At 46.3% G+C, this 26,819-nt stretch overlaps 1 protein-coding gene and 1 non-coding gene across 2 annotated transcripts; both read left to right on the top strand.

Annotated features, from left to right (window-relative positions):
- The first annotated feature begins 3,818 nt into the window (after positions 1-3,818).
- Positions 3,819-3,891, top strand: Trnaa-agc (transfer RNA alanine (anticodon AGC)). The gene has a single exon. It is a non-coding gene; the product is annotated as a tRNA-Ala (tRNA).
- Positions 3,892-4,877: 986 nt separating this feature from the next.
- Positions 4,878-9,273, top strand: LOC125940121 (uncharacterized). The gene is made up of 3 exons (XM_049655810.1): positions 4,878-4,948; positions 5,565-5,729; positions 6,910-9,273. Exons 2-3 carry the CDS (start codon positions 5,645-5,647, stop codon positions 7,638-7,640), a joined length of 816 nt encoding a protein of 271 aa, XP_049511767.1. The 5' UTR covers positions 4,878-4,948; positions 5,565-5,644; the 3' UTR covers positions 7,641-9,273.
- Positions 9,274-26,819: the final 17,546 nt, after the last annotated feature.

Here is a 26,819-nt window from a genome sequence, read left to right as displayed (position 1 = left end):
TTTAGCCTATGGAACCTTTTTAAATGACTTTGTTTTGTTTCTCAGAAAATGACGATTGGTGGTGAAGGACGCCGTAGTATGATCCACTAATGAATTCTGATGCCTAAGTTTTGATGCCCCCCACTAAGCACTGTACATGAGGGTTCTTGCATTCAACCCTAATCAGAATGGGGCCGACGCGGCCGGAAGTCCAAACCTTAAGGTATACAGGGAAGCGCTGAGACATTAGGTATACAGGCAAGCGCTGAGACATTGAGCAAAAATAAAAGAAAAATAAAGTTGGATTTTTGTACTTCTAGGTCATTGGGGGGACCGCTGTCAGTGATAAACTGAAAACATGGTACAGTGTTCAGGAAAACTCCCTTTGTGGAGCAGTGCGTAAACTATTCTCTGAATATTTCCCATCCTCTCCATACCCCTCCCCCAACAATCCCATCGGGCCGCTCTCTTTGTACATTGTTTTTCTTTTTTCCTGCCGGCTCCCTTCTCTGCCAGTCTCTTCGCATCGTCTTCCAACCCCGTCCTTGCCACAACGAGACCTAGAAACGCCACATGACAGCACTCTTTTTTTTTCAGCCTCTTCCTTACTAGCAAGCCGCTGCCGACAACGCCCACACGTGACGTCACCCTACTAACCCGTTAAAACTAGCCTTGCGAGGATGAGAAGGCCGCCTTCGACAGATAGGCCCACCAGTAGCGCACCCAGGATCTCTGCCAGGGGGGGGGGGGGGGGGGTTGACAGTTTGCCAATACCATCTAAACAGCACTAATTTCGATTTCTTCACGGGAAATTGTAAAAAAAAATGCGCTTTTTGTGAGTGTGCAGACGATTGCGCGTCTTACATCTTAGTTGCAGCACTCAAATGTGTAAGGAAATAAAAGGGGTTAAACAAAAAAGGGGGTTAAGTCGGCCTCAGGGGGGGGGGGGGGGGGGGGCGGGGGGTTTACAACCTCCGAATCCCCCCCCCCCCCCCCCCCCCCCGTCGGTGCGCCACTGAGGCCCATTTATCGAAATGTAGGCCAGCCTTTTTGAGGCACTTTATCCCCGTTCATGTAACTTTTATACCACAGTGCACTAAAGCTATAGTGTTTCATATTAAAAGGAGCGCTAGATTTCTTGCGTGCGCCGCACCTGTTCAGACAGCATGGCGATGATAAGTTTATGGGGTTGCCTAAAGGTTGTCGCTCTGGCCTTGAATGGCCTTGTAGATTGTTATCTTACTTTTCACCGATGATTAATTGCAGGTCGAGCAATTAGACTTGTTGAGCGCATGATTTGTTGCACTCATGATTTTCAGAACACTAGAAATAACAGTAATTGTACTGAACATAAAAATATCTACGCATTGTCCATGTTGCAGAACATTGCCTGTATGAAGCGACAGGCATAGTCGGAGCTTTTTCAGTAATTTATTCATGGAGCTAGCATAATGAAAATAGTTAACTTGCCAAATGAAAACGCATAAGTGATATAAAGCACAGCGGGATCGTAGCGCAATTGAACAGCAAAGAACTAAAAGCAATCGGAACGATCTTTTTCAAGAAATCCTCCACAAAAGTGAAAGTCCTTTGATAAGTACTGCAGAGAAGTCAACTTGATGTCGATTCTTCTATATTCCGTTGCTGGACATTGGAGCAAGGGAAGAGGGAAAGCGGGGTATGATGGGTCACACTAGGGACAGAGGGAAGAGGCGGAGCACTCGACCGGTGTACGTATTCATAACCTATATAGAGAATTCAAAAACATGCTGTCTAAAAAGTGAGACAAGACCAGGATGGTCGGCCAACTACATAAACGCAGAAAAATAGATGTACATCATGGAACACTATTAAAGGGGAACGCAGAGATAGCACTAAACCATAAATATAGAAATATGGGAACACTAGGCGGCTTACTCCTATGCCACCTACTGAAATGTAAAACGCATAAATGCTCTTATGAGGCAACCTCTTGACCGATTTGAATGAAATATCTTTCATTTACGAGAAAAGGTTATATTCTAGTGACCGTAGGAAGCAGAATTTCCTTTCTTATGTATTTAGATAGCAGGCCCCGAGCTAAAGCTTCCTCATAAGGCGTGCTTCGCTTCCTCCGTGTTTGCGTCTCGTTTTTGCAATATATTACATAAACAGAATGACATTTCGGGATCCGTACGGATCCCTTGTCAACATATCCTTTTGTCCACAACTGTATACAAATTTTCTGCGTTTGAGAGTGGTTTAATTGCAACTCCAATTTATAGGTTGTCCCCGTGCATATTACAGCGAAGTCAATGTATCTTGTAACGCGATAGCGTTTACGCCCTCGTGTCGCAGAAAATCTGCCGTCGGCAACCGGCGCGTGATCGCGGGTGGCGGAGAAAATCATCCAACCACATCGACCGCGCAGGCCCTCCACGTGATGCAAGGTTTATGTGAACAAAAATTCAATTTCTCCCAGTGAAATCCATCAGAAAAATGGTAAAGTACGACTTTACCATTCGGCGTCGGATTCGCCGTCGGATTGTTTACCAATCGGCGTTGGATTGTAATTTGAATGCACGAGAAAACCTAATTCTGCCATGAGGAAACTCAAACACAAATCCCTTTTCCAGCATTTCTACCTGACCTGCGCGCGTCGGGGCAATGGCAAACAATTATTAAAATAATAAAGAAAGGTGCTAGGGCCTTCACATTTTAATATAAGACCACTTATATTGCCCCTGGAAAAACGTCTTTTCAGCAATGCATTTCAGTTTAAAAGTGAAGCTGACTTTAAGGGGAACGGTGTAAGCTTGGTCTTTGTAAGCTGGCTTTGCTACGTTCAGTGTTGCAGTGAATGAAGCCTACTTGCCATATACGAACGATGCGATGCGAACGGGTCCCGATAACGCTATCGCGTTCTACTCTTAAAGGCGAAGCTTAATCGTCCTCCAATTTTTGTCCACAACTGTATACAAATTCTCTTTCAGTTCGAGAGCGGTTTATTTGCAACTCCAATTTATAGGTTGTCACCGTATATATTACAGTGAAGCTGTATATGGCTAGCCGATTGCTCCGTCTGTCGCCTGTACGCATCAGAGATTATCATCAGAAACGGCTCGAGCATCGTCGTCTTCTTCTACAGCTAGCTCGTTGGCGCCCCTCTGCGCAACCGCGCGAACGCGCTCGTGCCACTGCTCACGCCTTTGTCGTCGTCTTCTTTCACAGCTGGCTCCGTTGCCGCTCATCATTCCAGCGTAGTATTTCACTTCTGTTCTGTCGTCGTAATGGGGAGGCCGCGTTTACGGGGGTATGAGCCATTCGTTGTCTTGCGTGACGTACAGATTTAATTTTCAAGTAATTTAATTTCGAAGAATCGCAAACGGCAAATGCGACAACGGCGGACTGCGGGCATACCGTCAGTGACGTCGTTTTTCTCCGTCGCATCCGAACGTCTGAGTAACCTCATTAAGAAACACAAAGACGTAACCAATAATTGAGAAAGACATTATTGTACCGTCGGGATTAACCCAGTGATAAACACGGGGGATGCACGTTTCAGCTTTACTGGTTAACCAACGGTACGGAGTGCTAGGGCAATGTATATTGAATTACCAGACGATTGCCGCAGTTGGAAATGCGAATTTAGGTCACCGCGTCGATTTAATCGAAACGAGAGCCGCACTCTGCTGCATCAACGCTGTACACACACACACAGGCGAAGGCTCGTTAGAATGCGAGGTGAGGGTGTCGGAGAAGCCGGTTGCCGCCGGCGTTCTTCGGTCGCCGTCGTACGGCCCAGATTCGCGTGGAATGCCCACGGATAAAACGGTCTTGCGTTACGCCTGTTCTTCGTCGGGGGTGTAGCTCAGATGGTAGAGCGCTCGCTTAGCATGTGAGAGGTACTGGGATCGATACCCAGCACCTCCACGGAAACATTTTTTTTTTTCAGTTGGCATATTTATTTTGTCGAAATCACTGCATTGGAAGAATTGTTTGTAAAAAGATATGGGAGTAACGCGACACTGCAGACCATACCTGCCAAGTCTCCGGATGTTTTCGTGTAGTTTACGAATTAGTACTGGATTCGACGATTTTACGAATCTTGCATCAAGGTTTATGAATTATGTTCTCGGAAAAGTTTTAAAGTTGTTTAAAGATGGAGCAGGGCAAGGTTGCAAAAATATGCACAGAAAAGAAATTTTGAAGGAACTCTGGCCGCCGTCTTGTTGCAGTGCGAGATGCCCTATGCTATATGAGCATTTGTTCTTGAATAAGTTTATCAACACAAATTCTTAAAGCAACTGAAATAAAAAAAAGCCACTGGAAAACCTCCACTATGAGGTAGAAGCGTTGTAAATGTAGCTTGTCATTTTTTGCTGTTTGACTTGACTGGTTGTGCGCACCATATAAAGTCAAATAATTGCTGGTAAAGTGCGCATGTATCCCACAAGAGGCGTGAGCTTGAACCAAACGTTTTTTTTAAATTGCGTGCTACAGATGCGCAAGACGATGTGCTCCATACATTAGGTACCCAATAAAGTCCCGCTGAGCTACATGGAAGACTTAAAATGAAATAATATAGTTCAGAAAACCTACACAATGTAGGCACAATAACCTCGCAGTTAGCGCTTCTCGGCGTCTCTTTCATCATGCAGAAAGGTGACTAGTCCAGCCCCATTTCATAACGTATATAACGAACGTCTCAAACACCAACGTTTCAAATCTCACACAAAACAAGTCAATACCTCTGCAACGAAACAATGGCGCCATCTGTAACGGCCACGGTGAACACAGTGTTCTGGCCCATGATCTCCAAGATTCGCGCGCGCCAGCGGGCGTGCCCAAATCTCGGGGGCTATGTTTTGCCGTAGCTGTGACAATGCTTCGATAGACAGGACCACCGTTCCGTTGCAGCGGCATCGAAAATTTTTAAATGGCGCCGCCTCAGACGACACCCACTTCTGACTTATTGCGCACAAAACTAGTAAGTAACGTCCGAAAGCTTTGCATTATATTGGACATCATGCACAACGTTGCGAAATCTGAGCGGAGATCACCCAGCGGTTTAGGAAGAAGAGGAATGTATACCTGGCGCTGCTATTTGTGGGACGCTCAGTATAGTAGAAATAAATGTAGAATTGAACGATGAAGAAATGCAGAAAGGTTGGGCTACAGAAACGCATACGATTTCTTATTGGCTTTAGGCATGCAGCGCAATAAAGCATTAGCTGTACGTGGCGATAAAGAGTTGCAAGCGAGTCCATTCAATCTTCGGCGCTATTGAAGTGAATGAGTGATTATCAACTTGGCTCGAGAGTAGGGGATGGCTGTGGTAGATCTGAGAGGAATTGGTGTCTGGGACGTTCGTTTTGATATTTGATGAAAGAGGGCTAGGCGAGAGACTTTGCTACATGAAGGAATGAAGGAGTAGTCAAAAGATAGCTTCCCCGTGGAGACCCAGGATGTGCGAACAAAGATTGAAATACCCGGCGCTCCGATTCTTGCAACACTCGGGATATTGTTTTTTACGTAACCACTTCGTTCGGTAAAGCATTCGGATGCTAGAAATAAATAAACAAAATAATCAAATAAATACGCAGCAGCGTCATCGACATTCCTCGAGAAGCGTGTCGCGGCTTCCTCGAAGGCCAAGTTTGCAGCCCCGCCTGATCAAGAGACCATGTTCAAGGAGCTCCTAGCCAAGACTGCACCGAACGCCAGGCGGCTCGACAGACGCAAGAACACCCCACAACCGAGACACTTGGGTGAGTTCTTCCTGCAAATGGGTGTTCACGAGGCATAACACAAATCAAGTGGACGTTGCTTGAAATTTTACGTGTGGTCGGAAATGGCTAAGTGTCATCTGCACGTTGTTTACTGTGCCGTTGTCCTATAGGCGTGCTCCAAAAATAACGAAAGATCAGCACCAACTCGCATGTTGGCTTTGAATGATAGTATTGTCATTCAAACATATGATGGTATCACTGGTAATTTCGGTGTTCCGTCAATCACGCCAGAAGATAAGTTTAACGTGTTCTTTACTTAAACACTGAATAGCGTGCCTATGCACCGCAACGTAATTGCTGATGGCGTTCGGGGATTTGCATTAGTTTTTTAATAAACAAAATAAACAAGTTTTAAAGCTACCGTGACATTTCTATATTTCCTTCTACCGCCTTGGTTTTAGAACCATTTATATTTGGTAATGACAAGCTTTGTTGAAGCTAATAGTGTGCCGTCCGAAAATCAGTTTGAATTCATCAAAGGCAAAGGACACAAAATGCCTTAGAAATTAGTGATCACGTAAACAATGGCAACTGACCGCAACCAGTACGCCTGGTTACCTTCAAAGCTTTAGACTCAGTAGACCACAATTTTCTCAGTGAAAAATTATACCACTACGCGTCCTGTGGACTTTTGCTCTCCCTGGTTAGTCAATCGCGTATTTTAAAATTTTGGCACATGTGGGACACCCTTACAGATATGCCAATGGCCTGCTTTGAAACGACATTGAAACAACAAACGGTATCTAAATATCCTCACAGCAACTAATACTCGCGATTAAGCGCATAATTTCTATAATAAAGCGATGCTTTTTTTTCTTTCAGTCCCATGGTTTGGTGCATTTGCTTGGTCTACATCTCGCCGAGGAAAACAGGCCGATCCTGAATATAGTGAAATTGTAAGCTGGGCTGATCTTAGAGATGATGTAATCAAAGAAGGCCGATCCCGAGACAGCTCAGTCCGCAGACACGCAGGTCGCGTTGTGGCGACCACGCGTTATGGTGATTTTCTGGGAAGGCAAGCTTAAAACGTGTTGCAGAGGTTGAACAGTTTTGTAGCATTTAAAAACATGCTTTACGAATGCTTAGTTTCACATCAGTTCCAGCGTGTGCGTTGGACCTGCTCAGCTTTTTTTTTTTCTTGTGTGATAAAACGTCGCAGGTCGCTCGACGCTGAAAGCTGTGGGCGGCAGCCATCGGACGCTGCAGAAGTCGCCACTCGCTGCTCGTAAAGCACCGAACGAATTCTCATCTTGGCGCCCCCCAAATCGATCGGCGCAGCGCACTCCGCGAAAAACAGGAGCCGCCCCTGTCCCTGTCATGTCGCCGCCAGCTAAGACACCGGCGAACCTACACGGAAGGCCAAGCCGTCGAAGCGCCCAACGCGAATTCGAGAATACTTCCCGTTACAAACTGCCAGTGTGGCCTTCGTCACCGGAAGACCACCGCAGAACCTTGCACAGCGGGCGGACCCGAGACGACGTCCCACGCGACGTCCATGGGTTCTATGAAGCCGCCGAATGTGACGTTTCCGACGGGTCGCATCGCTCGTTCCCGCTTCCTGCTCACGTTTGTCCCCGGCGCGCTCCCTGGCACTCGCCGCTTGGCCGGGAAGACAGGCATGACCACCTCAGTTCCATCGTTTCGCCGCTACCTCGCGGCTACAAGGTGGCGCACAAGTACAGACACGGAGCGCCCTCTGTGAACGAAGTGTCGCACGACGAGGAACTTTTTATTCCGCCGCGCGGCGCCCGTTCGTCACCGGGCGTTCGAAATAGGCCCGGAGCCATTCAGATGTTCAGGCGTTTCGACTCAACCACGGCCTGGGTCACGGATGAATATTCAAAGCACAAGCAGCAGGGCCCCGGTTATTACGGCTCGCCGAACGCTTGATATATATTACGAACGCGTATCACTCGCATACTTTACTTTCAGCCATATAGATGTTCTTTTCTTTTTTAGTGTTCTCTCTCAATATGATTGCGTACTCGCAAAATTAAAGTTGATAAGGTAACGAAATTATCTCTTTAGCGCCACAAAAAGCCCCAAAGGAGGAGGAGGAAAAAGAAGAAAGGAAAGGCAGGGAGGTCAACCAGACGCACGTCCGGTTTGCTACCCCAGACGGGGGAAGGGGATTAAAGGGATGAAAAGAAAGGAGAGAGAGGGAAGAAAGTACTCGCAGTATGAACATGTGCAGTTGTCCAACACTTCACAGTCGGTCACTGAGGCCAGTCGACTTCATGAATTTTAACAATGCCCGCGTCGCTTTGTGAGCCTGCGACGCGTGGGGCCACGGTCCAAGAATCTTCGTCTCTGAAAACGGTCTCCTGTCTAATTTGTTTAACACACTCCGGAGAATGTCGCGTTCGGTCTCATAAAGATGACAAAAACACAACACGTGTTCCACCGTCTCCTCACAGTTGCACGAGTCACAGATTGGTGTGTCGGACATGCCCAGAAGGAATGAGTACGCTTTCGTAAAAGCCACCCCTAACCACAGGCGGCAAAGTAAAGTTGCATCACGGCGGGGTAAGTTCGGTGGAATTCGTAGCCTCAGTGAAGGATCCAGCCGGTGGAGATGACAGTTCGTACAAATCGGGCTGCTCCATGATGTTTCTGTCTCAGATTGCAGACGCGTTGCTGCCACGTGTTGTCTCTTTAATCGTGGTGCTATGCCGATTTTTTTCCTCGAGAACAAGGCTCTGCTTCAAAATTCACCATCGAATATTCTTCTGTGGACCGTTTTTAATACAAAAGGCGTTTTTCAGCAGGTGCCAAGGCAACCTTCGAGTCAATACAAATGTTTTTGTCACACGAGGCGCTTCCGAACGACGGATGTGTTGATGGAAAACGGAAACCATGCGTTCAGCGAGAGTGACCAGTTCCAAAGGTTCCAGTAACGGCGGAATTCATGATCGGCGCTTATATAATGACTCCCCATTAAGATGTTCATGCATGCCGACTGAATGCGCTATATGCAGAGCAGTAGTCATAGACTTGGATAAAACACATCATAAGAAGCAAATGCTCATAGCTACCACCGTCTCAGTTCTTGAGCCTTCAAAAAGCCATGTGTGACAAGAGTTTGCTTTCTGGTACTGATCGACGAACAATGCTAGCGCCCTCAACGGGTAATTATCGCATACTTAATTGGCAGCGGTTAGACATTGATATTGAACCGCAAACTTCAGTACTAACACAAACTGTGCATAAACTGGCTCAGAACTGTGAGGATACAGTGTCTCAGTCGAGTTACTTTCTAGATTGCGCAAAGTCGACCATTCTATAGTATATGTCCGAAAATTCGTGTTCCAAGAATTAGCGTTTATCTCTTAAGAGAGGCTGATGATGGGCCCCAGCTCAACTGTGCTTGGAAGTATCACTCACTCAGTAAAATGGCAATACAGTGCAGCCCAGCTGGGTCGCTATAACGTAAAGCTATTCCAAACACATTTTATTCCAATCTCCTGACGTCAAATTTACGTAACCACCGACGCATGCATCGGGCGGTGACCCGCAGCATTGTCTGAACAACCCAATCAAACACTCTCTTCGTACTTGGGAGGTTACCTCTGTTCGATTTGAAAAACAATAACATTACCTACACTCAGCGGTTTTTCTTATCTAATTGGCTGTCAAGAGGCGAGGAACATGCTATAGTGGAGAGGGTTTCGATGGGGCCGAGCCAGCACAGTGAAAATAGATAACCACATGAAGAGGGTGGTGCTCGCTCCTCCGATTGGTCCGCTTCGCCTTACTTAGCTTGCGGTGGCTGGTCGAAAATCGCGGCGGCGTGCAACGGAAGGATAAGAATGCCGTTAAACGGATCCTTATTAAGGAAGAGTTGGCAGAGCGATGTCGTATACGTGCCGAAAGGGCTCGATGACGTTTTACTGCCACGCAAAAAGGTTTATCATGCGCAAATAAATACATGCTCATCGGCAGGTGCGAGTAGCGAGAGCCTGAGCGATCGGCGGGCAGCCATCTTCTATTCTTTTCGGAACGGGGCAGTCTCTGGCTATTCATAAAAATTTTCAGTTTTGTTCGGAATATTAATGCATTTTTTTTCGCGCACACGTCACTTCGACACGGTGAGTTTTCGCGGTTTTGTGAGGTCGCGTGACAGACAGGTGAAGTGGGCGCAGCCCGAAAACATTGGACCAATAGCAGAGGGCTCATGGTGAAAAGGCGTCGAATCCGGAATAATTATTTTTCTTTTGTGCGGTTTAATCATGCATAATCAGTGTGTACACGTTATATAAGATGGGGAGCTATCGCGGTTTTCGTGACGTCGCGTCCCAGACAGGCGAAGTTGGGAGTGGCCCGACAATGTTTTGACCAATCGTGGTGGGCTGATTGCAGAATGGGAATAGAAAAGTTTGGAATAGCTTTACGTTATAGCGACCCTGGCAGGATTCTCGAAAAAACCGGTTACCTCGTTGTTTTGCTTCGTCCGCACTCGTTTCACACCAGAAGCGGTATGCGCATGTGCAGGAGTCTTGGCTTGGCATGAGTTGCACTCGTCGGGGGTTTAGCTCGAGCGTTCGCTTAGCAGTCGAGAGGTTGTGGGATCGATACCCGGCCAGCACCTACACTTCTTGCTGTGTGTATTTTTTGGCGCGTACGCTTTTGTGAGCTTCGGACGCAATATGCGACGCTCCATATCGACAGTGCATTGATGTTCGTTAGTTCATGTCGCTATGAATCGCATGTCTACAGGCCTCTTCGTTTTTACAGCGACAGCTGTATGTGCGAAGTTGAGCATCGATTGCGTGCATGGTTCACGGCTGCGAGCCTCACGTCGCCGTAACCATTCTGGCCCCACTTTTCAAGCATTTTTTGTTTGTTCGAGATCACTACCCGGATTTAGGATATCGCAAATGTGAAAGTGGTATGCTGAAATGCTATGATCAAGCAAACGTTGAACGTACTCGCGTTTTGTCGGCTCCATTGAAGAAAATACATTGAATTCTCGTGGACTCGTGGGATCGGACGTCTGACCACCGCTATGAAAACTGGCCAAATGTTTAATAATTGTAGTACAGAAAAGACTGAAAGACCACATTTGCAATTCAACTGCACAGTGAAAGCAGATGTCATAATTTTGTAATTCACACGTGTTACATCGTTTACAGGTGAGAAAAAAAAAGAAATAAGTCAGTGTGTTCTGCGTGTGAAAAGTACGGTCTATTTATGAGGCATGCCGTATTGGGGGACTCCTGATTAATTTTCTCCACCTGGGGCTCTTTCGCGTGCACCTAAATTTTCGTACACGAGTGACCGTTTTTGCAGTTCGCCCCCACGAGAATGTGGCTGCCGCTGCCAGGACCCAACCCGCGCGCTCGAGCTCTGCAGAGCAACGCGTGTTAAAAGCCGATAGATCAAACATCACGAGAAGGTAACTTACAGAAAAATAAAAAAGGGCTGGTGCGCACACGGCGGGAATTGCCAAATCCTGACGGGGAGCTTACCACTGTCGTTGAAAAGAAAAGTGTACAATCATTGCATTCTACCGGTGCTAACATAAGAAGGGGCAGAAACTTGGAGGTTAACAAAGAAGCGATTGAACGAAAAATGTGTAGCCGTAACGTTAAGAGACAGGAAGAGAGCGGTGTGGATCAGAGAGCAAACGGGGATAGCCGATGTTGAAGTTGACACTGAGAGAAAAAAAATGGAGCTGGGCAGGCCATGTTATTTGCATAGTGCAGATAACTGGTGGACCGATAGAGTTTACCCGAATGGACCGAATGGGTTTACCCGAATTGTACAGTCAGGAAGTACTGTAAGTAAATCACACAATTTTGGTATCCCCGACCGTCGGGAGAATACTTGGTACTCAACACCTCACCCCGCACTACATCAATTGGTTCCCGGCACACATGGGACCATTGGAGGGGCCACTACCCAACCTCAACGAGACGGGTAATTATTGCATACTTAATTGGCAGCGGTTAGACATTGATATTGAACCGCAAACTTCAGTACTAACACAAACTGTGCATAAACTGACTCAGAACCGTGAGGATACAGTGTCTCAGTCGAGATACTTTCTAGGTTGCGCAAAGTCGACTCACCGTGCGAGCCCGGACTCCCTCTCGACAGGATGGGAGAAGATACTTACAACCCCAGAGAAGAGCAGAAGATGCAGCGGAAAGAAAGGATACATATCTTGAAGTCTCGCAGGGAAGCATCAACAATTCCCAACACACCATTCCACACGCACACGAGAGAGGACGCCTCAATCATACGAAAAGCACAAACACACACATTACTCACACCACACTATACGCATTATATTAAACAGGGACCCAGGCTCCCCCACTTGTGCACAGTGCGGGGCCTATCCATCAAATAAACACATCTTGTGGGAGTGCCCTGCAAACACCATCTTCAAAAAGACAACACTTTCCAAATTACCACACAACCAGCGTCCTGGCAGCTGGGAGGAGTGGACCACTCCCCCACGAAGGTTTGAAAAACTATGGTGGCCGCTACCGCACAAATTGAACTCAATAAAGCACAAGAAGTCACGTACAGGCGGCTTCAGACGGGCACATATACTCATGCCCGGCCTTCCTGCACAAAATCTTTTCGGAGGCGCACCTTCACAATGCGTGTCGCTTCTGTAAAATTTAGCCAGCCTTGCTCGCATGCTCTGGGGTTGCCCCCTGACGCCGGGGGCCAGGACCACCAAGGAAAAGCGGGATCGAGCTCTACGCAGCTCGGACCTGGAAGCACAGCTCTGGGCTGTCCATCGGGCCCGCGACGCGGCCGAGGGGCAAGGCCTCTCTGTCCCGACATGGGAGCGGCCCGCTGCGCACTAATCGCGCGCACCGAAGGACCTCAATGAAGTTATTCATCCACATATCATCAACCTAAATTGGGCTGGGCTCTTTTTAATAACATCCACGGCATTGAAAACAGCTCTGTATTGTGTTCTAAGTGCTCGTTCCGTGCTATGCTTAAACCTACGGTATTTAAGCACAAGCTCAAATAGCACATATATTTGATGAAAGTTTTATACGGGATTCTCCAAGTGTCGTGTGATGGCAGTGCCAAATGACTAGACCGTTTTTCCGGTGCTGAGGCCTCAGTAGTGATGACACTACTTACATGCTTAGGACTAGCGTTAGTGTGCGTTATGTTTCAAATGAAATCAAATCTTCATCCTGGTCTCTGAAATTCTTAAAATTTCTATTATATTGCATTTCGGACTTTATATTAACCGCCCCTAAAGAGGCTTGCGTTCCCACTTATCTGCACTAAAAAAAAAAAAAAAAAGGAAGTTGTTTAGATCCCATACACCGTGGGAATCAATGTTATGCGAAGAATTTTCCAATAATACTGCTCATCTAGCATCGTTTGAGGCCTTTAAATCTGTTGCCAGGTGGCGCAGCATGTCCCTGTAGGGTGAGAAGCTATCTAGATGACGCGAGCGTGTCTGTGATTGCAGCTGCAAGTCGACACAGCGAAGTCGACGATAATGACCCGACAATAACTGACACTGTGACGATGAAATGTTACACCCGATACAACCTATTCCGTTACGATCTTGGTCGATCACGAAAATAGTGCACTTGGTAAAATGCCTTGATCCCAAAGTGCAGTATCAAAGCGCGTTCAACGTGCAAGCTGCGCGGAGGGAGAGATGGCGAGAAGCTGGTGCGCTCTTGCTCCATAGTAGCCAATCATTGCTTTTCGACGTGACGTACTCGCCAAGTGGCTCAGAGTGGGAGCTTTCACGTGGGAAGGACTGCGGTTAGTTCGTCTTCTATCCTGCCACGCATGCGTCTTTGACGTGTGGAACATGAAAAAGAAATGCTGCATCGCAGTAGTCAATAAAGCAGTGATCAATTGTTTCTGGCTTTTTACGCAATCTGGAATATGTGTCGCGCGGAAAAAAAAATCCCTTAGTCTTCTGCCACGTCTTCTCAGGAAGCGTCGAGGTATGAAGTAGAAAGTGTTTTTACTCCCGGAGGCACACACATTTCCTTAACGCAACTCACAGCATCACGCAATAGACTATTTCCAAATGTGGTATACTATACTGGCACGGGAGGTAATGGTTACTGGCAGGTGGCTATAGTGTCACAGGCCGGCAAAGAAAAGTGCTTTAGTAACGGAAATTACGGTGTCGCAATGCTGGCGTTGCAGTTTGAATAAGAAAATCTTTACTCGACGTAGCCAGTGAGCGAAAAAAAAAAATAAAAATAAAGCACGCTGGAGCTGCAATGGAGAAATCTATTTAGTTGATCGAGAAATGCAGACAACCACAAGCAATTTATCATCCCGTCAAGCGGTTGATCTGCTACGAAAGTGATCTTCACTCGTTTTGAATTTGCTGCGTGGATGTCGTCGAGCAGCTTCTGTCATCTTTCGGCACGAGGTAGAAGTACTTGAGCACCACGGCAAATCCTCTTTAATTTCCTTGGTGACACCAGAGGCCGCGCGCGCGCTACTAGAGCTGCATCTTGGAAGAAAAAGGAGGGCTGTTCGAATATTTGAAATATCTCATATGAACAAAATCGCCTTTGTCATTTAATTCGTAATGAATTAGATATTGTGGAACACATTTTTTATTTTCGGATTTAAGGATTAATAACACTTATCGGAGACTCGGGGATGGCCGATGCATGCGAGGACTGTGGCGAATAATTATGCTGTAGGAGAGATGGAGTTGTTGCGCGGGGCATCATTTACTGAGTGAACGTGGGTGAGAGCTAACTTCTCATTAAATTCCAGTCATTCAATAAGCTTTAGGTTCCCTTTTAGGTAGCCTACAGATAGGCTGCCTGCGATATAGGCAAATAAATTTATCATTTGGGTAGTCTCACATTGTTTGCATCTCATAAAACAGCATGCAGTGCAGCAGCATCACACTCATCTCCTTCACAACCCCCCCCCCCCCCCCCCTTCCGCCTCCCCTAACCTCGTAGGTAGCTGCGGTCATCTAGATTTCGCTTCTTTCATCGGTTTCGTTGTCATATAGCGCACCAGGTAGCGGACAGCAATGGCTTTTCATTTACAGTGCTCCTAAATTGAGCAGACGACTAATTGTGAACAGCATTACATATACAGGCACCGAGGTAATGGCGGCAGGACCATCAAGGGAAAGTGCTTTTGCAGCGGAAAATACGATGCCACAGTGGGAGCCCCGTTGCACCTTGTGTAAGAAAATGTTCACACGAAGTAGACAGCGAGCGAGAAAACTTCATCGGCGATTTAGCGGTAAATGTATACCTTCACCTCAGAGCATTTCACTACACCTTTCTGAACTTCCGGATCCATGATTTAAACCGCATTCACCACACTGCAAAGCGTTGTTCACCCGAAGTGTTCACACAAATATTGTTCGTTCAAAGAGCTGATTCAACACACGCCCTGCCTTTTCGAGGAGCGATAGCGCAACTGACGGTGGTCTGCAGCAGAATACCACCATGTGTTGAGCTGCACCATGCGCCGCGCATGGAGCACCACGTTGTAACTTTGTCTGGACCAATGGGTGGCCTTGGTATGTACGCGGGCTCTCCTAACTTGAGTGCAATAAGCCTTTCACAGGAGCTTCTCGGCTGCCGTTCTCATAATTGACGCGCGGAGGCATTTTTGACGATGTCACAGACGCGGCGCTTCGCTGCCGACACTCCAGACCGACAGGTACTGCCGTCAGAATTGAGAGCCTGGGCGAGTTGGTGTGGTTCCAGCTTAACAAAACACAGACGCGAAAAGGGCGTAGACGAGCAAAGAAGCGATTCAGCGCCCGTGTTGGTCGTTTCTTTGCTCGACTACGTCATTTTCGCGATGTGTTTTGTTAAGAAGGTACTACGTACCGTGGCTACTCTGAATACCCGCGTTGCTCTGCATAGCCGGGTCTGTATAGCCGTGTTCGTTCCAGCAAGCAAAGCTGTCTAAACTGAGGCCTTACAATACAGCTGATTCTGTGCACCAGTTTGTGCGATTGGAACACCAACACGCCTAGACATATTTTGCCACCTGGCGTTCAAATAGCGTACAGTTAATGTGAGTAGTGGTCTTCAGAAAACGTATGAACGCTAAAGAAATGAGTATTTTTATGTGTAGTTATCTCGACGACAGCGAAAGATATGATGCAATTTTCATGTAATTCATATTGCAATAAAACGTTCCATGTGCTTCAACGCGTTGACTCGCACGCAGGAAATATATATATCTGGAACGTCACGATGACCAGTGGTTCCAGGGGCACATATCTGCCCATATTTTTAGGCTGCACGATCTACTGGTTCGACCCACCAGAAGCGGCTATACAAACTATACCCGATTCGGAAAAGTGCTGGTAACTCGCTAAAAACAGGCTTTGTGTTTAAAGTTTTAATTCAAGTGGCATGGCCAGGCCATGAACATACAACATGGCGAAAAAGGCTACTGCTCGAGTCTTGGCACATTCAGAACACGGCGGGTAATATAAACCGCGTGAAGGGCATTCTTCCTTCTTTGTATGTTCATGGCCTGGCAGACGCGACGAAGGGAAGAAAGGACCCCCCGCTCTAGGTCAGCAACACCAAAACAACTCGTCCCCCCCCCCCTCCCCCTCCCCTGTCCCTCGTCAACGCATTCCCGCGACTAAAGGGCGCCCGGCACCGCTCATCCCAGCCGACCAATGACGCCGAAGCCCCCCCCCCCCCCCCCCCCCCCCTCCACCCCACCCCACCACCTATTTTGTCTGTCTAGAACAGGTGCCCGGCCAAGTGTCTCTGCACCTTAGGCTCTCTCTCCCTTCCTCTCCTTTGTTACGACGGACCTTTTAAAAGCGGCGCACCCCCACCTCTGAAGAATACCCCCTGAAGAAGGAGCCGAATTGGTTCCGAAACGTCGGGCTAATAAATTTCCTTATTTGGTTGGAGTCAATCTCGTCTTTAGGTGAATTTGTTACAACGTTTGCAAGGGTTTTGCAATAGTCCTCTCATATTAGTGGCTGATTTCAAGACGTTGCATAGTATATAATTATTTTTCCTGTCGGTCCCTAAGCGCGTCCTGCAGGACCTAAATAAAGTTTTTCCAGTCCAGTCCAGTACGCTTTAGATGTATTGTTAGGATCAGTTTGCAGAATTGTGATAACATTTCTTTTTTTATTGCTGAGGTGCAGAGTTGTAAACTTAAGGTAATGTGTTTGAAACTGTGCCATTTTTTTTTAGAATTCTTTCTGAAAACATTTCCAGCCTGAATGAAAAGTTCGCTTTCTACATTCACTAGATGTTCACGTTTTCATTCAAATGTGGTGCAGCGGTAGTTGCGGAAAATGATTGCTTATTTATAATGTGTTTAAATAGGGGCGCCCGAGCTAAAGCTTCACCTTAAATTTGTGTTAGAACAAGACATTTCTTTGTAGGATAGGTTCGGTAGGAGGAGGAAAGAAAGGGAGAAAGCTGGGACGTAACCAAAAGAGTGTGTGTGGTTGGCTAAAAATCACTAAATGCTTGCTTCTTGAATTCTATAACGGGTTGAGTAAATAATTTAGAAGATGCTACAGCCATGCGCATCTCGTAAATTATTTAAAAAAAGATTTTAAAGCACTACGCTACATGGTGCATTACAGATTTCCTATTCTTCTCGAATTGTTCTCAGTATAAGACTGAAATTTTAGCTCGATATAAAATGACAATCTAAGAAAGGCACGGCGTGTGTGCCACGTACAGAATCGCAGCAATGCTTCTAGTGAAGCTGTTTGTGGGCGAGCAGTCGTAATAGGAATTATAATTGCCTGCAATTTAAACACACACTTTAAGACCTAATAAAGTTCACTGCCTGCCTGCCTGCCTGCCTGCCTACTTTAAGACCTTGCCCGCATCTGATTTCGCAAACTATGCACCTTTGAACCCCATTAACTCTACGTTGAAAGCCAGCTTCAGTTCTCGTTCTCCCTCGACACCTAAAATGATTAGCATCAATCTCTAAAAGGATCAAATATTAGTAAAACGCCTGTATCAAGCTGGAGTTAACCGACACGAATTAATCTTTGCAAGCACATCTGTGATAACGTGCGCCATTCCTAAGCGCACGAAGTTGGTGTCTATAGTTCCGCTGACCGAGGACACTAGAGAAGCCTACTACGTGCCTCATATTACGTCAGTATTCATTAATTATCTGCACGATCGACTCATAATTGACTCAGCAAATGCTGAGCTGGTGCTGCGGAGAAGCAACTGATAATATTTTTCCGCAATGATGGTGTCACCTGCAGCCACCAGTTGTACCGCTACCGATTGAGCGCGTGATTTAAACTCGAAACTGAACAAAATTTAACGTATCTGTCAGCAATATCTTGTTTGAAAAAGAAAGAGGTTGGCTATGCGACCAGCAAAGGTAAAACGTGGCAAGTGCTAACGACGGGTTTAAATTCCGAAGTCTTTTGAAGTATTACGATTCAGTCAATTTTGATTAATTTACCTGTGGCTCAAGCAATCTAGGCGTGAATTTGGTAAGCGCGACACCAAAGTACGATTTCTTAAAAAATCTCGGCTTTATCTTAATATATAATTAAGGTTGGTAATTTTGTTCTTAAGTAATATTTTATATTGATGTTCTTGTGCTGCAGTAAACCCATGTAATGGGCCATGTTATGGGCGGTGGGCTCATCAATCTGTCGAAAGACGGCTTTTAACCGCGGCTACTCTGTTTATCGAAATACGGGGAGAGAGAGAGAGATACAACTTTAATGGTGCCAGGAGGGCGGACGCAGCCTCCCTCCGCCTAGCAGACGGCCGAGATCCCATAAAATTATTGATTCAATGAATTTAAACGTTTGCCTCAGATTTCTTACAGCATGCTCTTCCACATTTACGCCAAAAGTAAGCTCCATGGTGGGTTCAGTCCTATCAGAACACCAGGAAATAATGTGTATAACTCTTGTATAACGATTGTGAGCAAATGGCTAAGAAATTTTCAAATCCCGTTTGACCTTCCACTTCTGAAAGTGCCTGACCACCCATACAATTCTCCTTATGCCCTGAAGATGTAAATTCTGTGGTGCTTTCAGATCTTTCAAAATATTACGCAGACTCCGTAAGCGTTTTTAGAAACCCCTCTAAAAGTTATAATACGAGTGTTTAGTATTCTTTGACATCTCAATCGTCATGCTCTTGGAGCATGACGATCACTGTTCTTTGTGTTTATTATTATTATTATTATTATTATTATTATTATTTGGTTTGTGCACACATAACACAAGGACATGAAGGAAATAGGGAGAGAGCAAGCTGACAACTGCCACCGATAGGTGCACAACGCCTGCCTACTCTTTCAGGAGGAGGGAATAGAGGAAATGAAAACATGAGGAAAGAAAAGAGGAAATGAAATGACAAAGACAGAACGAAACAAAATACAAATAATGTCTATAAACGGGAGGCCATGTCAGTGTCCTTAAGAAAAGTTAGCAGGGCTCGATGGGCCTGGTCACGTCGGGAAGCGCACCCTCTTGGAGAGAGGCAATCGTCAAGGGTCGCACATTGCAGTCCAATAAGTTCATATTCCCTCATTAGCAATGCGCGCTGCGCAACGAATGCGGGACACTCTAAAAACGAGATGTTCAAGTGTCTCACAGGAGCCACAAAACGTACACGATGGGCCGTTCACACGTCCTTGTCGGTATAGGCGTTCGCGCACCAACACAGACCCAGCCATTAACTTATATAGCAGTGCTCTAGCACGACGGGGCAAGCCTTGACCACGAACACAGGGAGGGAACGATCCGTCTGCAACACGCCGGTCTGGATGCTGCTTTAGGAGGTGTCGGCGTATCAGAAGACGGGCGTTTTCAAGCATGCAGGAAATGTCGGGGCAGTCACATTCGTGGTGGGCACAACTTGAAGCGAGGCGATCAGCCTCTTCGTTTCCAGAGATGCCCACGTGCGAGGGTATCCACTGGGCAATGAGGGACACTCCACAGGAAGTAATTTTGCCGGAAGTTTCTTGAATACTGCATAAAATTGGGGTTTTGGCATCTTGTCTCAGTCTGCTGAGGGCAGCACGGGAGTCTGTAAGGATGACGGCCTTCAATGCTTTTAACTCTTCGTGTATGTACTTCAGAGCAACATCAATCGCGGCCAGTTCTGCAGTTGTTGATGAGGTTGGATGTAGTATTTTAAACACCCGTCTGATGCCAGTCGAAGGGCAGAAGAAAGCTGCAGAAGCGCCTTGGGCGTCGCTGTGTACAGATGCGTCCGTGAATACTTTAATATATAACCTCCAAATTTTTCAAGTAGGTGGGACTGGGCCAATTGAAATAGTGCCGAAACAGGCTGGCTAGACTTTTTGTGTATTTCGGGAATTGACAGATAAATGGGGAAGGTTGCGCTTCTTCGGAGTTGTGAATGAAGTAGTGTCCCCTGAACTGCGAGTAATGCCCACAAACAATGTCGCCATTTTCCCCATGCGAGAGAACGGGCGCTGAATCAGCCGATTAATCAGTGCTTGGCCGTCTGATGCTCGGTGCAAACGCTCGATATGGTGTAGCGCTCTCTGGTCTGCTTGCAAGCTCAGGGGCAACTGGTGCGCTTCTGTGAGTAGTGGAACAGATTGCGCCTCACGAGGTAAGCCAAGCATGACTCGGAGGGCAACACGATGGTCCCGTTCCAATTGCGACACCACATTTGGTGGCACGTTCAAGGCTGGCAAGGCATACATCACGCCAGAGAGGACATATGATTGGTAAGTGCTGTCGTGTGGTCGCAGCCAGCGCCCCTAGCAGTCAAGGCGGCCACATACTTGAGCAGCGACCGGGATTTGCACCGCACAGTGGTAATGGCAGGGCGCGAAGAGAGACGATCATCGATAATTACGCTCAGGTAGCGGTGGTGTTGTAGCCATTGTACTGGTATCTCTCCGAGGTACAGCCGGCTCATGCTTCGACGAGCCCGTTGCCTTGGATGATACGCAATTGCGGCTGACTTAGCTGGTGAAATCTGCAGACCAACTTCCTCCGAGTACTCGGAAGTTTGCATTCAGAGCTCTCTGCAAGACTCCGTGAAGACGTGAACCGTGGTGCGAAAGACCGCTGATCCACAGCGTGTTTTTAATGAGCACGAAACAAGCACGATGAGGACACACTTTAGGCCGAATTTTAGGCTCTTCTCTGGGATGAATACTTAATTGCTGAATGTCACACCGGGAAGTTCTAATTTTGAGCTTGCTTGATGCTAAAAAAACCAAAAAAAAAAAAAGAGAACTTGCATCCTTGAAGCAATATGGAGGGGCAATATAAGCGGTGCCATCGAAATAACTTTTATTAGAGAATGAAGATACCGAAATAAACGTTCGTAGCACATAATGGATTCTCGGGAGCTTATCAAGCACATACGTTTTAAACGAGTCCTTTAATTTTAAATCTATAGTTTTTCAAACCTAATACGTCACTGGATTCTAATAATTATATGCTCGAAAAATTGTCCACGGAGTATAGATAACGCCGTGAAAGAAAACAGGGTAGGTCGCGAAAATCACCGGAAGGAAAGAGATGCTGCGTTGCTTTCAGGGAAAAATTCTTTTTACCATTTCCACACTGAATAAATACTGGGCGCCCATCGTTTAGGAACTTTCTGAATTAGAAAATCACGCCTCCCAAACGCTAGGTTTAGTAACTTCCAAACAAAGGAAAGCATATTATGCCTGCACAGCTAGCTAATTAAAACATCAGTGTATATAAAATTTAGCGTCGGAACTCACGATGCTCGCAAAAAAAAAAAAAGATTTTGGAAAAGGCTGCCGGCAGTCACCACAACTCAAACTCGGCTATAAAACACTACGCGTGATGAATAAGGGTTTCGCTTATAACGCACAGACTAACCTTGTCAAAGAAATGAAGCCCCGTGGCCATAATTAAAACCAAGATACCAGTGCTACCAACACTAGGCGTCCTGTCTCTAAGTACGAAACGGAGACGGGTAGTGGAGGCACGTAGCAGTCCACCGGTATCCGTCCTTTACACTTTACAGCAAGAAGTGCTCTTAACAGACATCAATAATTATCGTCTCCGATTGACACGCGCTCAGCACGTATAGTTGCATTGACGGAAACCTGACTATCGGTACGTGTCAGTTAAACATACTTTAGATGGAAGATAATTTCGCGATATAACGTTTTGACCAAAGTGAGGAATGAACCAAATGACCTATTTACAGCCAAATGTACTGCGCGTCACTGGAGACCTTCTTACCCATAAAGTTTCCAACAATAATTACTAGAGAGTAATTACTATTACTCTGTTAGGGTGAACCATGGTGCTTTTGTAAATGAGACCTGCAATCGTGGCGGTTCTGCCTGCATGGAAATGATATGGATTGTGCGTGAAATTGCCCAAACGTCGTCCTTCTGGATCGAGAAAGACTTGTCGCTCTAAAAGCTGATATCATTTGCAAGGAGATATTGCGTCATCAATGCAACAATTCGCAACGATTATGCATGGGCTTCGAAAAAATATAATTGCTCTACATATGGGCAGGTAAAGGCAAATAAGCGTAGTAAATGAAGCCGCAAGAACATCTGATGCCACAAGAACGAAGATGGGTCAAATCCATGTATGACCAGTCTTTCTCGTGTTAGCTAAATGACTGCCGCGGGGAAGTTCCCTCTAGTTCCTGCTGATATTGTTCTATTTTCGTCTTTTTCTGGTGTCGCACGCAGCTGAACGGTCGTGTGATATGGTTCGGCTTGGTTAACGATGGGCAAGGTTTGTTTTATTGCGATAGGAATTATATGGACACTCCAAGCGAATTTCTGCCGTCGCCGTCACCGCCGCCGTGATGTTCCTCGTAAAGTCCAAACATGGTATCATAGTCGCCGCGCGCCGTACGCTATGTGTGAATGAAAGCTTGCAAGGGTCAGTCGACAATCGCGGCTGAATTACGCGCGCGCGAGGGAGGAAGGCTGGAAGCGCACCGCCTTCTGTCACTAGCGAGACACGGAGGGGAGGCGAGGAAGGGGGGGGGGGGGGCTCTATTCCGGCGGCTGCTGTTTACGGCGCAGCCGCGCGGCTGCCTCATCTTCAATGCGATTTGCGATGTGGACAAAGTGCAACTAGTGCCGGTAGTTTCGTATGCGCTGTGCTTTCGACGTTTACTTCGCTTTGAAGTGCGAGCCAGCACGAAGGTCAATTCGCTCGCTGAGACGCTGGCTCGCTGCTGCAACCGCGCTACCTCACTCCAGCGTTTTGACACCGTCCTTTTAAGAGCGGCACTGTTCTTAGCCGAGCGTGCGCCGTCGATGATGGCGCCCTCACGCAGGAGCAGAGCCGGAGAGGTCATGTGACCCGGGAGCGCTCTTCTCCTCCCGGTAGCCGGGAGGAGAGGAGCCAACCAATCGGAGCCCGCGCCGGGGAGGAGGAGGAGAGGCGCCGGGGTGTAAATAGCAGGTGTTTGCTCCGCGCACTCTTCGCACGATGGATGCCGCTCGGCGCGATCGGCGTCCACTGACCGTCTACCACAGCCATCTCACGAACCGTGTTTGGAGAGGGGAAAAAAAAAAACACCCGATGTGACACCTGCGGAAACCCAAGTAGTGGGAGGGATTAAACAGTGAATAAAAGCGTTTTCTACCCTACCTTGATGTTCATGTTTCACCACTAAAATACAGGCAGTTCCACGAAGTGAAATCTGTGGAAACAGCAGCGATGTGGTCCTTCCTTCGGTCTAAAACGAAGACTACGACAGCGGAAAAATAAAAAGAAACATACGTGACAATCGCAGAAATAGAATGACCAGAGCTCCGTTGTTTCGACAGATTTCACGTCGTGCAACTGGCTGCATTTTTAAATTTAGTTAGTAAGCGAATGTTTGCAAGTTTATACGGCCGATAAAACTACTATCCTTACTTCGTATGGCTGTCTACTAATTTGCTATCGCAATCGGTGCTTCGCCTTTCGGGCAGAACAGTCACTTTTTATCACCTGTGTGTTTTTTTTTTTGCTTATTCTATTGACATGGAAATGAATCGTCACTTGCAAGCAGCACTCGGTATGTATGTGGGTTCCTCTTCTTCTACGTTGCATGATACGATGCACTTCCCAATAGCAAGTATCCCGCTAGTAATTTTATTAGCAGACTCGACATTCTCACCCTCCACGAGCGGGCATCACATGTGCCGTCGATACACCAAGAAAGCGCGGCGCCGACAGCGCGAATGCGCCTTGAGCAGGCGCGTAGCCAGGGGGGGGGGCTGATGGGGCTTCAGCCCCCCCCGAAATTTTTTCGTGCCGGCATGCACCGCCGACCAAAACTACCACCGACGCCGGGAATAATAATAATAATAATATAATAATAATAATAATAATAATAATAATAATAATAATAATAATAATAATAATAATAATAATAATAATTAATAATAATAATTTATTTTCCATGAAAAGAATTACATGGTGGGGTTCTGGATAAAAAGTTGCATGCAGGGAACTTGACCAGCCCAAAAACCCATCGAAGGCAACAGAGGGTGTCGGGCCCTCACATGTGAGTAAACAGATGGGAAAGTGTCAATTTACAAAAAAAAAAAAAATGTGTATACGAGACAGGTAGTAATACACTTTAGCAATTAGAAAAACAAGTAGTCTGCATTAACAAGGAAATATTGAATTTATACATGAGCAATATAGATTACATAAAGAAAGTCTTATTATACGAAAACAGGAAGAAAAATAGGGGAAAAAACATAACATAACTATATTCAGTGCAGCATAAACTAAAGCAAATAAAGGGGGGAAAAGTCATACAGTATTGCATATGAACAAACTCATTAAACAACAAGGATTAGTTGGACTGAAAGCAGTTGTGCAGGCTGCATAAGGACAGAAGGTCTATTTCTCGTAAGGCGAGGTTATTGAGTAAAGTCGGAAGTGTATGTCGAAGCATTTGTTGACCATAATTCGTTCTTAAGTGCGGAATGTTCCATTGTTCAGGTGTCCTTGTGTCATAGGCTGCGAAACGTTCGTGTAGGCGAGCTATGTTCAATCATTCTGTATTCTGTCTACAATGTCTTTTTCACGCTCGAAAGACATTTCGGCACGAACATTGCGTACTCGGGCTGGATTTCGCGGCACCTGGGGTGGATTTCATGGCACCTGCGGTCACGTAACGCAAGGAGCCCCATCCGAGCACAAATTTTCAAGGGCTTTTCGATAGCGAGCGGGCGCGTTGTAGCATCTCGCCGCGGCCGCGGAATCTATATGGAGCGCATGGATTTCAATTCCGAAACTGTATGGGTGTAACGTTCTCATAAACTTTTGACGCGAAAGGTGCACTGACATTTCCAAAGGCGTGCTTTAAAAGATTTTCAATTCTGGAGCTTTATGGGGTTAATGCTGTTATAAACTTGGACCAACATGCGTGCACTGGAGCCCTCGTGTCCAAGCCGTTCCAGAAATGAAAGCACGCGCTCGCAATCTTCCACACACACGAAAATACTAAATATTACCGTGACTGTGAGCTAGCAGCTGATAATTTTCTCCAAACATTTTCAGGACGCGTGCCCAATGTGATCGATCAGCTGGACCAGGGCAGGTAAAGTAAAATTTGAGAAAACAGGAGAAAGGAAATTGCCTATTATTGAGGAAATTCTTTTTGCGGGCTACAAGGTCTGGCTCTCGTTGGCCACAGGGACAGTGGCCCTATGGATTTAAGCATAGGCCGCGCTGAAAATACAGGTATTTTCAGAGCGCTTCTTCGCTTGCGAGCTGATTGTGGAGATACATATCTGAAGAACCATTTGGAAAGTTGCCCCAGTAATGCCTCGTATTTAAGCCCAGATGCACAAAACCAAATTATAGAAATCTGTGCCGAAATTATCAAAGAAAGCCTAGTTGCAAAAGCACGCTGCTTCTCCATACTTGCTGACGAAAGGACGGACATCGCTGGAATCGAACAGCCTACTGTTTGTGCAAGGTACCTAAACAAGGCTGCCAACGGCATCGAGGGATTGTTTTAGGTTTTACCACCGGAATAGATGCCCTCTCCCTTTGCGACTGCAGGTTCTATGTAAATGTGTACAAACTGTTGCAGATTCTAGTCACCCTTCCAGTGACCACTGCCAGCGCAGAGAGAATATTTTTTAACAAGAGTTTACTAAAAAACTACTTGCGCTCTACAATGTCTGTGGAACGCATGGTTAGACTGGTACTTCTATACACCCACAGAGACGTCGGCATCAACGTGTCTTAAGTCATTGACCGCTTCGCTCAACTTCCCCGCCGAGAGAAGTTTGTCCTTTAGATAGCAAAGCAGCAAAAATCAATGCAAGTAAAAAGCTCTGTTCCTTCACGTCCATAAGCTCGTAATTATGAAAACGTATGACTGTTGGTTAGCTTTTAAAGCAGCAGAAAATTTAGCCGTTTATTCTAGCAGTTAGCGTCATGATCAAAATTATCATGCGAATACGGAAATTAGGAGGACATCAATAACCAATTTTGACCGACCTTGCTCATTGAAAGCCCGGCCCACGCGGCGTTTGCCAAAAACACACTCGGATATTGGGTAGTAACTTGCCGCATCATCTGTGGCTTTCGTTTGGCCTTTTCTTTCATTTTTAGCTACCTGATTTTATTTCTTTTTTGAAACGAAGCAAAACCCTCCTTTAATTATGCACCCAAAATTTAACTGCGTGCAGGCAGTTAAATTACACATTTTCGTACTCATTTCTGCATTATTCCTCTATTATTCTACCTGTATGGTGCTGTCGCGACCGCTGCATGGCCCGAGTACATATCACGATTTCTGCGATCATAGTTTTGTTCTTGCCTAGATCTTCTGTCTTTCTGTGCGCAAAGTTTACTACCTCTGACTCCGCAACCTGTTTATGTGTCTTGTTTGACGCATAATATACAGTGACGTTTGCTTAAATACGTAGGTTTATTGGAGACTTAGACGTATATTTAAATATCTTGTTGCGAGGTGTTGTGTATACAAGCAGTGAACTTTGTTTCCAGCGACTCTTTTTTGCCCTTTAGCGAGTTGTATCTTCGCATTTGTATATTCCATTCTATCTTCGCATATCTAATGTACATTTGCAGAACTCCTATACTTTATGTGACTGCCAACAGATACGAAGATGAGATTG

Source organism: Dermacentor silvarum, chromosome 9 (genome assembly GCF_013339745.2).
Source record: "Dermacentor silvarum isolate Dsil-2018 chromosome 9, BIME_Dsil_1.4, whole genome shotgun sequence".
Taxonomy (NCBI): domain Eukaryota; kingdom Metazoa; phylum Arthropoda; class Arachnida; order Ixodida; family Ixodidae; genus Dermacentor; species Dermacentor silvarum.
This window is presented reverse-complemented; position numbering and strand designations above follow the sequence as displayed.